The sequence below is a fragment of the Ammodytes marinus genome (genome assembly GCF_949987685.1).
Source record: "Ammodytes marinus genome assembly, chromosome: 11".
NCBI lineage: Eukaryota > Metazoa > Chordata > Actinopteri > Uranoscopiformes > Ammodytidae > Ammodytes > Ammodytes marinus.
The window spans coordinates 31009139-31024121 of NC_137215.1; the positions used below are offsets into that span (position 1 = coordinate 31009139).

Below are 14983 nucleotides of genomic sequence, written 5' to 3' on the forward strand. Positions count from 1 at the left end.
ATGGAGAAGAATTAACGGGATATTGTCTCATAACTCTGATCTAATCTCCTCGGCAATTCAGAAAAAAAACAGAGCAAACATGGAAACAGGAAGTAAAAGTGAAAAACTAATTTGTTTAATAAGTCCGGCATACATAGGAATTTCTTGGCCATATTTTTTTTATAGACTCAGGTATGCCCCATGATAGTCTCCCTTGAGTTTTAAGAAAATCCCTTTATTTATTTATTTTAAGGGATTTTCTCAAAACTTTAAAGCGCTACCGTTTGGTCTTCCGATGGTCGTAGAAAGATTATTTGACCAACTTTTGCTCGTGGGAGTCAGTAGAGCATAATGCTTTTGGTCTTGTCCAAATCGGGCGAAAACTGTAGGAGGAGTATGTTTTGGTGACTGACACAGTTTTTGCGATGTAGCGATGTATATATATACGCAAATGGGCGTGGCCTATCCCAAAAGATGCAGCCGACTTGTGGGCATCTGTGGATATAAAGTTTTTGACTGTCGGACGTTCGGTGTGGGAGTTATAGCCCCAAACGCGTTTTCCTTTGGTGTAGCGCCACCTAGTGGCCAGCATGTCTGAATTATTTCGTCTGCGTACCAGGCACGGACCTGGATCTAGTCATGCAAGTGGCATGTCCCATCCCTTTACGGTTTGGCCTGCAGCACCAGTTTTGCACAACGCCAAATAAGAAAAATAATCCCAGCAAGAACAATAGGGTTCCCTGCCCAGCAGGGCTATGGAACCGCGTTGCTCTGCAAAACTTGGCCCCCTAATTAAAGAAGGGGGAGAGGGGAGGGGGAGGGGGATGGGGAGGGGAGTGCACCGCTACACTCTGATAATAGCCCATTAGTCATCATCATCATCATCTTCAACCGCTTATCCGAAATCGGGTCGCGGGGGCAGCAGCTTGAGCAGGGAACCCCAAACTTCTCTTTCAGTTTTTAGTCATCTTTATTTAATGGTATTTGCAAGCTCTCATAGTATTCTAAAAAGGGTTCCCAACCTTCCTAAATGTTTGCAAGGAACCTTAAGAGTATATCTGATCTTTTAAAGCTTCAGGAAATGCATAATAATCCACCTAGTGAAGCACGGGGTACATGATCCTTCCAAGAGAGAAGGATGAGACGTCTGGCAATCAACGAGATGAATGCTATAAGGCAGTGGTATTCACTATTTTTTTCAGGAGAGCCACACTGACAGGACAAAGTCAACAGGAGAGCCATTTTTACCGCTGAGTATCAAAAGCTATACATCCAGTCATACATAAGTATGCCTGCTTATTAATATGTAATTCATGAACCAGTGTTTCCCACAGAATGTTGTGAGACATAGGGAACCCAGTCCTTATGGGGGTCCGGGGGCATGCTCCCCCTGAAGAAAATTTGCTACTTTTTAACCCAGAATGCATCAATCTGGTGCACCTTTGGAGGAAAATGAAGAACTGTGTGACTGTGTACTATTATCTGGAATAATTTGGAGACACTGGGTCACATAACATGGAAGCTATTGAAGAATACATGATTATCCTACTTTTTATTCAAATATTTGTAAAAAAAAATATGAATTACATATAATCAATCAAAATGGGTTCATCATATAATACCCCCCCCCCTGGAATAATTTTTTTTTTTTTTTACCTTTCAAAGGTAAATGCATCAATCTGGTGCACTATGAGAGGAAAGTTAAGAGGCTAATTCAACTTTGTCCTATGTGAGCTATTTAGCAGCCTATTATTTTTCTGGAATAATTGGGAACCCTGCCTGATCAAAGTGAACATACAATATGCAGTTTAGCCAAAACACTTCATTTTCCTCGTTTGTGGAGCTCTGTATCTGTCCACCTGGTGCCCAAGTGGTTATGACTAGAAATCTATAAATTATCAGCACATGTTCAGTCAATCTTAGTCCTTATAACACCAGTTAAATAGCCAGCATGAAATGTTGAAATCGCATCCAAGCTAGCGTTGTTGCGGTACCGTGCGTATGGTTGCCAGGTTGTTAGTATCCTCCAATTTAAATGTCCAATTTAGCGATATAAAACGAGATCTATTTTTTGCAAATGATTTAATATACTCCATATTCGTGAGCATGCTTGTGATAGACGGTATGCATAACCTATTTCTATTGGCCGTGAGTTATTTATTTTTTGCCCACAGTAGCCCAATCCATCCAAGAGCACGTTCTCCCTTGTAATGCATGAAAACCGAAAATCTGGCAACCTCGCTGTCAGTCTGCGTAGGGCTGAGCAAGTTTAAATATATTTTCTAGTCTGTATTTCCACCTTGTAATGCCACTGTTGACTTATTATTTTAATAATTATTTGTAAGAGAGCAGCCACGTTACTTTAACAGGTTTAATGTTATAGATCTGCTTGTTTTTAATGGTTTTATGAAATATCTGTATTAACTGCATGATCATGTCAGTATTTTTTTACTGCCATGCGAGCCGCCAAGAGAAGCTTGGCGAGCCGCGCAATGAGCAACACTGCTATAAGGGAATGATTTTCAGGGGTAAAACCAAGTAGGGCACATACAGGGATGGGGGTGTTGACTCTTTGAAGTATTTTTGAGTAGGTGCCAAAGATGTTGGCAGACCAGAACATGTGTATATAGTCATCTGGTTGACCTTTACAGCGAGGACATGAGGGGTCAACATTAGGGAAGATTTTCACCAGTCTTGACTTGGTCAAGTGTGCTCTTAGAAAGACAAAGTGTTTAATTTGGAGAAATCTAAAGAAGTGAGACTTTGGTAAATTATATAATTGGGAAAGTTGGGAGAATGAACAGAACTTACCCTCCACATACTGTATAGATTCGAAATGGACTTAATGCCATTTGAGAACCAAGTTCCAAAAGTAGAATCTGACAGAGAAAGTGGGAAGTTATAATGAGGCAAATATAATAAGGGCAAAGGGGACAGACTGCAGCCTTGACGTGTACCTCTGCCAAGAGAGAATTGCTCTGATTTCTGACCATTAGTAATTACTGTGGCTGTAGGCTGAAAATAGAGGCGTTTTATCCAGGAGATGAAACCGGATTTTTTTTAAGGCTGCAAATAAATATTCCCATTCAACTCGGTCAAAAGCTTTTTCAGCGTCAAGCGATATAACCATTTCGGGGTGCGGGACGGAGGGGAATAAACAATATTGAAAAGCCTTCTAAAATTTCTATTTAGGATGAAGCCTCTTTGGTCCGTGGCAAGAGAATGGGCGGTAGGAGGAGCACTGAAGTGGATTTTTACCCCCTTTTCGTAAGAACGTTATCTCGGTCTGTCGTAGGGTTGGAGGGAGTTGTCCAGATGACAGAGATTCATTAAACATGGCCTGTAGCAGAGGGCATAGCTTGAGTGCAATTTTTTTTTATAAAATTCGGAGGAGTAAATGTCCGGACCAGGAGTTTTGTTGCATTTCAAAGATTTTGTGGCCTTCATAATCTCTGCATTGGAGATTGCACCTCCCAGTAAGGAATTTTGTTCAGCTGGAACAGAAGGAAAGTGAAGGTTATTAAAAAAGGGATTGAGCTGTGTATAGTTATCATCACATTCAGAGCTATATAGATTACTGTGGAAATGTTTGAAGTTGTTGTAAATTTCCAAGTGGTCTGTAATAGCCTCACCCGTTAGAGTTTAGGAATGAGGCGAGATGATTGGGCTTGGCAAGCTTGCTGGGCTAGAAGAAGTGGGGTGGAGGTTCACCTTCCAGCAGGAAAACTACCCTAAACATACAGCCAGATCTACAATGGAATGGTGTTAGAATAGCCCAGTCAAAGTCCAGACCTTAATAAAATTGAGAATATCTGGAAATACTTGAAAATTGCTGTTCACACTTTCCATCCAATCTGACGCAGAATCTGAAGCTCGAGCTATTTTGCAAAGACGAATGGGCAAAAATGTCAGTCAGTAGATGTACAAAGCTGGTAAAGACATACCCCAATATACTTGCAGCTGTAATTGCAGCAATACAATGGTTCTACAACGTATTGGGGCCTGAATACTTATGCACACCACATTTTTCAGTTTTTTATTTATAAAACAAATTGAAAACCATGTTTCATTTTCCTTCCACTTCACAATTATTCTCCACTTTGTGTTGGTCTATCACATGAAATCCCAATAAAATAAATGTACGTGTGTGGTTGTTACGTGACAAAATGTGGAAAAGTTCAAGGGGTATGAATACTTTTTCAAGCCACTGTATGTGAACAGTGTAAAAAGTACACGGGAGCTGACACAAACCCGGGGGGCACTTGTCCGGTGCAAATGGATCCCCATTCTGAAAGTACAGTATATGTGCTGACAATGGTTAAAATGTAAAAATACAATTTAATTAAAAAAGGGTTGACACATCTGCTGCAGTTTTGAGATAAGCAGATGGGGTTGGAGTGTGGGCTAAAAACAAAAAATAAAATCTGTGCATAAGCCTTGTGGTCTTCGAAGTGCTTGACAGTTAGGTGGGTGATACTGTTGATGGCGTCATCCGTGCCCCTCCCTTGCCTATAAGGAAATTGGAATGGGTCAAGTTCCAATGGACCTCTGGACTTGGACCAATTTCTTAGCAATTGGAATGATAATGGATTTTTTTCACAGGGAAGGAACAGTATGAAAATCCACAGACTGCTGGAAGATTGGGCACCAAGTTAATGCAACACATTCAGGAGCATTTTATGGATGAACATTATATTTAGTATTCTGCTTAACTAACATATCATTCTCTGTCTGCAGCAACTGACTCGGTCTTTGTTGGCAGTGGCATTTCTTACCTCCTTCGGGAGCTCCATGCTTTATGGCTACAATCTGGCTGTAGTCAACTCCCCTGCTGTGGTAAGAAACACAAACACACACACACAGACACACACACACACACACACACACACACACACACACACACACACACACACACACACACACAAAGTGTGACCCAGGGCTGGATTATGAACCGGTAAAAGTCCTAGTAAATACATATTCCAAAAATGTGCATGTGATTTCAGTTTCACTTTTCACTATTACTGGCATTCTTCAGTCAGAGCTGCAGCGTAAAGTGACAAGAACATTTTTCCACAGTGGCCCTATAATACGCCATAGTATTAATCCATATTAAAATGGTGGGTTTTTTTTGCGTGTAATTTTTGTAAGCACATTCATACCTCATCCCTTATGCCAGACGTGTGATGAAATGCGCCGGAGAAGGAGTTTCCCCTGTATTTAAAGTCACAGCGCTATAAACTTTGGGAAATACCCTTAGCCAAAGTCTGCAGAGATGCTGACTAAAGGCTCATTTATGCTCTACGTTAGGTACGCATAAGGATACGGATGGAGCCTTCTGTCCGTACTCTGCGTACATTTCGCCCGTATTTCTGCACGTATCCTCCAAGCTTGCGGATGGGTACCTAAAACCGAGTATGCCCTGACTGCAGCTCGCAGATCGAGGAGGGGCTAAATGTGGGTTGGGTTAAACGTTTAACCCCGCCCGAAGAATGTGCGATGCACATAGCCCGAGACTGTAGGTTGTGAACCAGCGGGGAGTTCTGAATGAAGTGCGGCCGACCCAGAGTCACCTGGAAGTGGCGAATGAGCTTGGCGTTATGGATGAGGCCGAGTTAGAGTGAGTGAAAGTGGGTCTTGGGGTCCTCACAGTGTCCCCTTGAAAAACATAAATTTAACTATCAAATTAGCATATATTATATAGTAATATTAAAACCTACATATATAATATGTATATAGACCTATCAAATATAATATTATCGCTATATTCTACAAAACAATGTGCTGCCGGTGTGAGTACCAGATATGCTCGGCTGCCAGATAAATTCGGGTTGCATAATGACGACGCACTTCCTGTACTACGCGAGATCCACTTCTTTCTTACAAATCTATTGCAAACTGCAATCTATTATAATATTATCATTCACAATATAAACATTACAATAAAGATACATGTAGAAAGAAAGTACGTGTAATTTTCGGAAAAAATAGATAAGCTATCGTTCGGAATAGCAAGGGATTGTGGAATACATAATTATTGTCCCCAAGATCACGCAGCGTTACAAGAGATCTCGCGAGAGCGTTCAATACAGCCCGAACATGAAACTTTTTTCTCTGTTTTATTTAATAAAAGGCGAATGGCAAACTTGTTGCTTAATGTTGGTTTTAATACAGTAAATACATTTTCGCTTCAGGAAAAGGTAGGGAAAACTGTTTTTTTTTAAGTTTATTTGAATATAATTTACAGGAAGTGCGTCATCATTGTGCAACCCGAGCTTATCTGGCAGCCAAGCATATCTGGTACTCACACCGGATCTGCGCCACCAGAGCCCCTCATCAATCTGCGAACTGCAGTCAGGGGCACTTGCCTAAACCGACCAAACGTTGCATTACCACCGGATATCGTGGGGGCAGTGTCGGGCATGATACACAAAAAGATGCCGTGAATAGTATACACAAAAAAGATACTTTGAAAAATGGCGGAGTTATTTGAAGAGAGGGGGCCTCTACGGATTCTCTTTTTTGCATAGGAAATTTCCTTTCCTATTGAGATGACCCGGAAGTACTCGGCGGATAGGTTATATGAATTCTCAAAATGCTTAGGAAAGGCATAGGAAAGGAGCCTCGATTCATTATTTAACCCTCCTTTAGCATAGGTTACTCCGGACCAACCTATGCGAAAGGAAAGGAGATAGTGGTATCCCATAATCCTTTACGGCGGCAATATTTAAAGCAACAAGCCACCGACTGAGTTTACCGACTCTACACGAATACGATCGAGAGGTAAAGCAGAAGAGAGGAGAGGAGAAGAGAGGAAGATTTAACTCGGCTAAAACAAAATTAAGACATAGGAAAAGAGGCTTATAGGTTAGGAGATCGGACTTTTCGTAGAGGCCCAGGGTATGCGAGCTTGTTCGAAACTATCCCCACATATATGACGTCACAATGCCAGGTCACAGGAACAGACAGATGCTGCTGAACAGCTGGGAGGAGATCGGGCTGGGGCTGAATGTGAGTTGGACGGCAGCGAAGGAGAAGTGGAGGTCAATGCGAGACTGCTTTGTCCGAGCACACAACAAGACGCTCAGCAAGTGGAGTGGGGATGTCGCGGACGGGGGGAGAACCTCCAATTTGGGGTGGCTAAAGGTCTTTGTAAATCACCGAATGACAGCAACCAATTTCTCCCCTCCCGATTCGGTAAGTCCTTTATTGGTAGTATTCAGAAAATGCACTTTTCTTCAATTCTACACTATACTGACACGGTTGATAAATAATTACTTTCACAGAGTACAATTTAACTAAGTATGAATTGCACAACTGCCGTCTATCCATTCACACTGTCACTGACAACCCTTTGCATGTGGTGTCCTTGTTGTTCTAGCCACTAAAAAAAAGGATGGCGATGAGACTATTGTGACACTGTACACCGTCGACCCTCCTTCACCAGCATCTACCTCCGGCACAATGTCCAGTGAAGCTTCTAACTGGCTTCCTTTTGAAGATGTCTTATTTTGTATTCGTGAGGGAATTTGTCATTATTTTTCTGAATTTTTACCAACCAATCTGTATTGACCGCAAACGGATGTTCATGGTGGACGCCATCAAAGCAAGTAACAAAAGCTGCAGCAAAAATGCAGTGGCATAAAAACTGAGGTTAGAAAAAGCCACAGGGTACATTGTTCCAATTTTCTCAGAATTGGTAAAAGAGCTGAAGATGTAAAACTGAAAAATATTGAACATTCATTTAAAACTGCTGAACTTAAACTGATTACTATGCTGTTACAGTATGTTTGGCCTTTGTGTTGTTTTTTAATGTAATGTGCCACGTTGGATGACAGCATCCTGCCAAGGAACCCTTCCTTCATCCATCTGAAAGTTCTCTTTGAAGGGGTCTCAAACAGCCATGCCATCCTGTGTTGCTCTGGCAGCAGTGAAACGCTGTGTGTCGAGCAGGTTGGAGAGCTGGTGCTGTTGTGGCGACAGTTGGTGTTGGCTGCTGTGTGTGCGTGTAGTGTGTGTTTACGTACTGTGTCTGTACTTAGCTACTAAAACCAGATATTTTTGTAAATCAGATCTCTGAACTAATAAGCTACTGGATTATTACTTTACTTTCCACACTGGGCAAAGATGCAAGGCTGCAGCGTTCATCTCATTCTGCTACTCTATCTGCTGTGGGGATCTCGCTGTGGCGCGACTGCTGCACCATGGGTCTCTGATAGGAATGGAGTTATCCGGTATTCGCGGGAGTGCCTGCTGTCCCTCCAATATCGCAATCCCCCGACCTATCAGGCTGGACTTTTATCTGACCCAGGGAGATCGGGTGACCAGAGCCAGGGTCGCAGAGGAAAAACAAACAGGAAGCGACGAAGAAAAGGAGGATTGAGACAGAGGCTGAAGAGACTCGCCGGTAAGGGGGTGTGTCCTCTGCTGCCCTCTATAATGTTGGCAAATGTCCGCTCACTTCGCAATAAACTTGATGAGCTACAAGCAAACTGCAAATTACAGTGGGCATATAGAGAGGCCAGTCTGATCTGTATCACCCAGACATGGCTAGATGACACTATACCTGACTCTGAATTATTACTGGATGGATTTGGCGTGCCACTTAGGTCGGACAGAGACTGCGCCAACAGTGGGAAATGATTTGGGGGTGGGCTGGGTGTATATGTTAATAAGGCATGTCCTTTACTTTCTCCGGAAGCTGCGACGACTGCAAGTCGACAAGTCAATACTCATTTTACAACTGCTTCATCCAATCCACCCTCACCTTCAGCATTCTGGCATGGTTTGGTTCCCTGAGTGAGGTGAACAAATGTCCCCTCAACAGGATCATAAAGATGAGTGGGAAGATAATTGGACAGCCACAGACCACTCTTACAGCCATATATGAAAAATAGGCCGTCAGTAAAAGCAGACAGATCATATCGGACCCCACCCATAACCTCAACAACCAGTACCACCTGCTACCTTCAGGAAGGAGACTTCGTTCCCTGCCCCTAAGTACCAAACGAGCCATGTCCACCTTTGTTCCAGCATCCATCAGGCTGTTGAATAAACAGGGCCTACTACCAGCCCGCCAAACCCAACCCATCACTACAGGCTTCAACCTATTGAAGCCTTCTCCCTACCCACACCTCTACCCCTACCCACAGGGTTTTTAGCTTTTAAGAATGTATTTATTCTCGTACATGATTACTGACTATTAAAGTATGTCTTGTGTGTATGTGCCTGACCACAAATGAAGTTCCCTCACAGGAAAAATAAAGTTCTTTGATTGAATTGGTGTCTCCCTGAACAGCCTGCCTCTATTCTCCTGGTACACCTTCTGTGTCCATCAGTACCGGCGTGATGTAGCTTCCGGCTGGGCCTGATCAGCATCGCACAGGTAGTTGTGTAGCACAACACAGGCCTTGGTGATGTCCTCTGCCAAATTAACAGAACACTCCAAGGACTTTCCGAAGACTCTCCACCTTGCAGCAAGTATGCCACAGGAGCTCTCAATAACTCGCCTGGCCCTTGAATGCCGGTAGTTATAGGTCCACTGATCGGCTGTGAGGCGCCCCCCTGTCAAGTCATACTGCTGCTGTTTATTACTTTTATGGGACGAATAATACTAACACATTTTTTCAAACCAGAGCATTGATTTAAATTTTTATTTTATTTGGAAAATTTAAAAGAGATTAAGCAGATACATTTCTACTAATAGCACACATATTAATAGTGAATGAAACTGTACACTTTCATCCTCGCAGTCTGTGATGCAAAGTACAGATGCAGGTACGTGGACATTGGAGCTTATGGAAGAGACAGTGATGTATACTGTAATCTTTATAGCCTTCTTTCTAGGTAAACTGACCTGAATATGGTCGCATCAGGTTGACTTTCTGTGGAAAGGCTTCATCACCCACAAAAACTGGTGGAGTGAGGATCTCAGTTCCAGGTAGAGGTGACGGGGGTGGAAGTAAAAGCTTTCGCTGGATGAGTTGGGATCCAAAGTGGGTCCTCGCGAAGACTCCAGCATCGCTGTCTCTTCTACAGGTCCTCCTCATATAATTAGCATATTGTGATAAAGTTGATTATTTTCCATAATGTAATGATAATAATTGAACTTTCATATATTTTAGATTCATTGCACACCAACTGAAATATTTCAGGTCTTTTGTTGTTTTAATACTGATGATTTTGGCATACAGCTCATGAAAACCCCAAATTCCTATCTCAAAAAATTAGCATATCATGAAAAGGTACTCTAAACGAGCTCTTAACCTAATCATCTGAATCAACTAATTAACTCTAAACACCTGCAAAAGATTCCTGATGCTTTTAAAAACTCCCAGCCTGGTTCATTACTCAAAACCGCAATCATGGGTAAGACTGCCGACCTGACTGCTGTCCAGAAGGCCATCATTGACACCCTCAAGCAAGAGGGTAAGACACAGAAAGAAATTTCTGAGCGAATAGGCTGTTCCCAGAGTGCTGTATCAAGGCACCTCAGTGGGAAGTCTGTGGGAAGGAAAAAGTGTGGCAGAAAACGCTGCACAACCAGAAGAGGTGACCGGACCCTGAGGAGGATTGTGGAGAAGGGCCGATTCCAGACCTTGGGGGACCTGCGGAAGCAGTGGACTGAGTCTGGAGTAGAAACATCCAGAGCCACCGTGTGCAGGCGTGTGCAGGAAATGGGCTACTGGTGCCGCATTCCCCAGGTCAAGCCACTTTTGAACCAGAAACAGCGGCAGAAGCGCCTGACCTGGGTTACAGAGAAGCAGCACTGGACTGTTGCTCAGTGGTCCAAAGTACTTTTTTCGGATGAAAGCAAATTTTGCATGTCATTCGGAAATCAAGGTGCCAGAGTCTGGAGGAAGACTGGGGAGAAGGAAATGCCAAAATGCCTGAAGTCCAGTGTCAAGTACCCACAGTCAGTGATGGTCTGGGGTGCCATGTCAGCTGCTGGTGTTGGTCCACTGTGTTTTATCAAAGGCAGGGTCAATGCAGCTAGCTATCAGGAGATTTTGGAGCACTTCATGCTTCCATATGCTGAAAAGCTTTATGGAGATGAAGATTTAATTTTTCAACAAGACCTGGCACCTGCTCACAGTGCCAAAACCACTGTTAAATGGTTTATTGACCATGGTATTACTGTGCTCAATTGGCCTGCCAACTCTCCTGACCTGGACCCCATAGAGAATCTGTGGGATATTGTGAAAAGGAAGTTGAGAGACACCAGACCCAACACTGTGGATGAGCTTAAGGCCGCTATCGAAGCATCCTGGGCCTCCATAACACCTCAGCAGTGCCACAGGCTGATTGCCTCCATGCCACGCCGCATTGAAGCAGTCATTTCTGCAAAAGGATTCCCGACCAAGTATTGAGTGCATAACTGAACATAATTATTTGAAGGTTGACTTTTTTGTATTAAAAACACTTTTCTTTTATTGGTCGGATGAAATATGCTAATTTTTTGAGATAGGAATTTGGGGTTTTCATGAGCTGTATGCCAAAATCATCAGTATTAAAACAACAAAAGACCTGAAATATTTCAGTTGGTGTGCAATGAATCTAAAATATATGAAAGTTCAATTATTATCATTACATTATGGAAAATAATCAACTTTATCACAATATGCTAATTATATGAGAAGGACCAGTATAAGCTCCAATGTCCACGTACCTGAATCTGTACTTTGCATCACAGACTGCTATCAGGATGAAACTAAAATACCCTTTATAGTTAAAAAAAACTACTGCCATTGTTGGCGGGGGCTCTCACCCTGATGTGTTTGCCATCTATGGCCTCGATGCAATTTGGATAATCCACAGCTCCCAAAAATCCCTCTTGATTGCCTCCCACTGTTCCCCCACTGGAAAAGCCATACACTGATCCTGGAGTACAGTCCATAAAACCCGGCACACCTCCCTGATAATGCAACGGACAGCTGCAGTACCCAGCTTGTAACTTGCGGCCAACGCTTGCTGACTTATCCCTGAAGCAAGAAACCGACTGGTGACCGCTAGTCGCTCAGCCTCACTGACCGGCGCACTGTGCGAGTTCCCATGTTTAATGTGGGGAGCCACCCGGCGAAGCAAGTTATTGAAAGACTGAAAATGACTGACATTCTAAAATATTGGAAATTAAGCTTGTCGTCAATTTCTCTCATTGGTAAAACCAATGATTGGAATTATCCGTCCACACTCCGGGATGCATTGAGTGGTCTCACTGACCACCGCCGTCTACAACACTGCCTGCGTTTTTACCTCCTTCTCCAGAGATGCATGATTATTATCTCCTCCATTGTCGCCATGTTTGTTGTTGACATTTTTTTCCCCAAAACTTTTTTGGAATAACTTTTGAAATCAGAGCGACGGCCTCTAGAGGATGTTTTGCTCAACGTCCGTTCCAACGTAAAGGACGCATGAAGGTATGAGGGCAGTGACGGATATAACGTTGATAATGTCGACTCTATTTACGCACAAAATTGGAGCATATAAGAGCCTTTACAGAAAAGATGCATAAAGGGCACATAGAGAGCCCTGGTGGACCAGATGATGTGACCGTGAAACAGCCCTAAGCCCTCACTGACTAAGAGGGAGCACGCCACAAAGTCTGTCAGTCTGTAAGAGTAAAGTCAAACAAAAGAAATAATTAATAAATCTATGCCGCAAACCGGAAGGAACATTTTGGCAGTCCGAGTTGCCGCTATAAAGGAAGCGGCACACAACATCTAAATACGGAAGTGAAAGAGAACAAGACGCCAACTGAAGCAGAGTTTAGTGCGAAAATATCTACATATACGGCAATCCCATGCAAACAAAGCATCTACAAACACCAGAGAGGCAGCCGGTAAGACACCGAGCCCATCAACAGAGACTGTGAACAATTACAATGAAATGTTTGTACAGGCGCTAGCCGCTAGAGTTAGCCACGGGGCCGAACCGGCAATGCCGTGATTAACCCTTTAAATGCCAGTGTGTGTCATGGATTGATCCTCATTCATAATTTGCTTACTGTTTAATTTATAGATAAATGATTTAAAATTATTATGATGGGATGTTGATATTATTTAAATAAGTAAATGTAAAATATTAAAATCTATACCATTAAGTTAAGAAAATCCCTGAAATGACATTTATAATGATAACAGTGGGAGACTTTATGTTGCACTTTGTTTAATTTAAAGGAAATAAGGCATGAATTGTAAAAAATTATATTTTCCTGCACATTGTAAAAATAAACAACACATTTCTTGTTTATTGTTTTTAAAGGTTTTTCACCTTGCTTACAACCTACTTAGTTGAAACCTTGAAACCTTACAAAATAAAAGAAGATAAAGAGGAAGAAAAGTGTGGTTATTGAGTGAAACCCAGCAACTCTGTGTAGATATCCATCCACGTCAAGTGGAGACTGCACACAAAAGATAACTTCACAGTGAAAAGTACCATAAAGCTGGCCAGGAAAAAGAACAGGAGCTGAAAGCTGGAACAGCAGGAGCAAGAACCTAGAATCCTGGAAGGGAAATAAGCATAAGCAACATTAAAGGCACCATTGCAGAGTTACACCTACCTCCACTTTCCTAATTCACATTTGAAGAACCTTCAAATAAAAATAAACATGGCTGATCAGGAAGCTGGAAAATCAGTTGAACGAATGAAGCTTGGAAGAACTACAGCCAAAAGAGTGTTATCAACCAAACATCAACCAGGAGGCTTATGAGTTCATGATGGACCAACTGAAAGGGTTGGTAAGGACAGCTAAGGAAGCGCATGGCCTACAGAGTCATGTGAGAGGGCTCGAACTTCACGTCCCCTTGATGGTCTCCAGAAGGCTGATTTCATACAAGCAACCATAAAGGAGGATACTGAAAGACAAGTCCAGGTGGGAGCTACATCTAATTATCGCATACCAACCATCAAGTTAAAGCCAAAAGCCCTCCCCAAGTTCGGTGGCATCAAACATGATTTTCACATGTGGAAAAAGGACTGGGAAGCGCTGCAGAGTTAGGGGGAGCCAACCAGCTCAAAAGAAGTGAAAAGATCCAGCTACTAGACAGCCTGGAGGATAAAATCACATGAGACCTTCGGTTCACGGCTTACAACACTTCTGACGACATCTTCCGTGTACTAGAGAACCGCTACGGCAGGGGTGCCCACTAGGTCGTAGGGTCGATCGCGTGGCATTCAAAAAAAAAGAAAAAAAGAAGAAAAAAAAAATTATTTCATTTTTATTTATTTTTTACTATGAAAGAGCGAACGAGCCGTGCGAGCATGCGCCGACGTTCTGTGGAGGGAGAGAGGACACCACTTTCTATTTTGACATACAGTACGTATCAGTTTGTTAGCCAGTGAGCTAACCAAAGTTAATCCAAGTCAAGGAAGTGGAGAGCCTTCTGCACTGTGACAATTTATTTAAGAAGTATTTTATTTATTGGAGACTTTGGTTGTATGCAGCAGTTTTTTCTTTTCTATATTGGAAAATACCTTTAGGCTGCAATTCTGCACACATTTTTCCTCTTAACTGAGAACCGTACCGTACAGAACAGAACCGTGACTTAAAAACCGAGGTACGTACCGAACTGTGACTTTTGACCCCTAATAGTAGGTGGAAGCTCACTTTGACTTGGTCATTTTCAAAGTAGCTCACAAGCTGAAAAACAGTGGGCACCCCTGCGCTACGGCAACCAAACCATGGCAATGGCAATCCATTGCCATTGAGGAGATACAGAAAATGCCAGCTGTCAAAAGTCATCAGCCACGTAAAATTGTTGATTTAATTCAAGCTGTGGAGAAGGCACTCACAAGATTTGAGTGACCTTGGAGACAGAGGCGCTATTAAAAATCCCCTTGTTACTAAGTCCATTGAAAGTAAACTCCCAGAGACACTCAAGAAGGAATGGCTTGTTCATGCAGCTGACAAAAGGAATGCTGTGACATCAAGAAATCGGTTTGACAGTCTCTTGGCATTCCTCAAAGACCAGGAGAGCATATATGAACAGCTTGATCAACTGAAGGAGGA

At 42.6% G+C, this 14983-nt stretch overlaps 1 protein-coding gene across 1 annotated transcript in view; it reads left to right on the forward strand.

The window, feature by feature from the left end:
* slc2a15a (solute carrier family 2 member 15a) overlaps nucleotides 1-14983 on the forward strand; it is a gene marked incomplete at both ends in the record, with an annotated part of 116585 nt that overhangs the window by 19693 nt on the left and 81909 nt on the right. The window contains one exon of the mRNA XM_080036588.1: nucleotides 4717-4815. Coding sequence (XP_079892714.1) covers nucleotides 4717-4815 — 99 coding nt within the window. The remainder of the gene's footprint in view (nucleotides 1-4716; nucleotides 4816-14983) is intronic.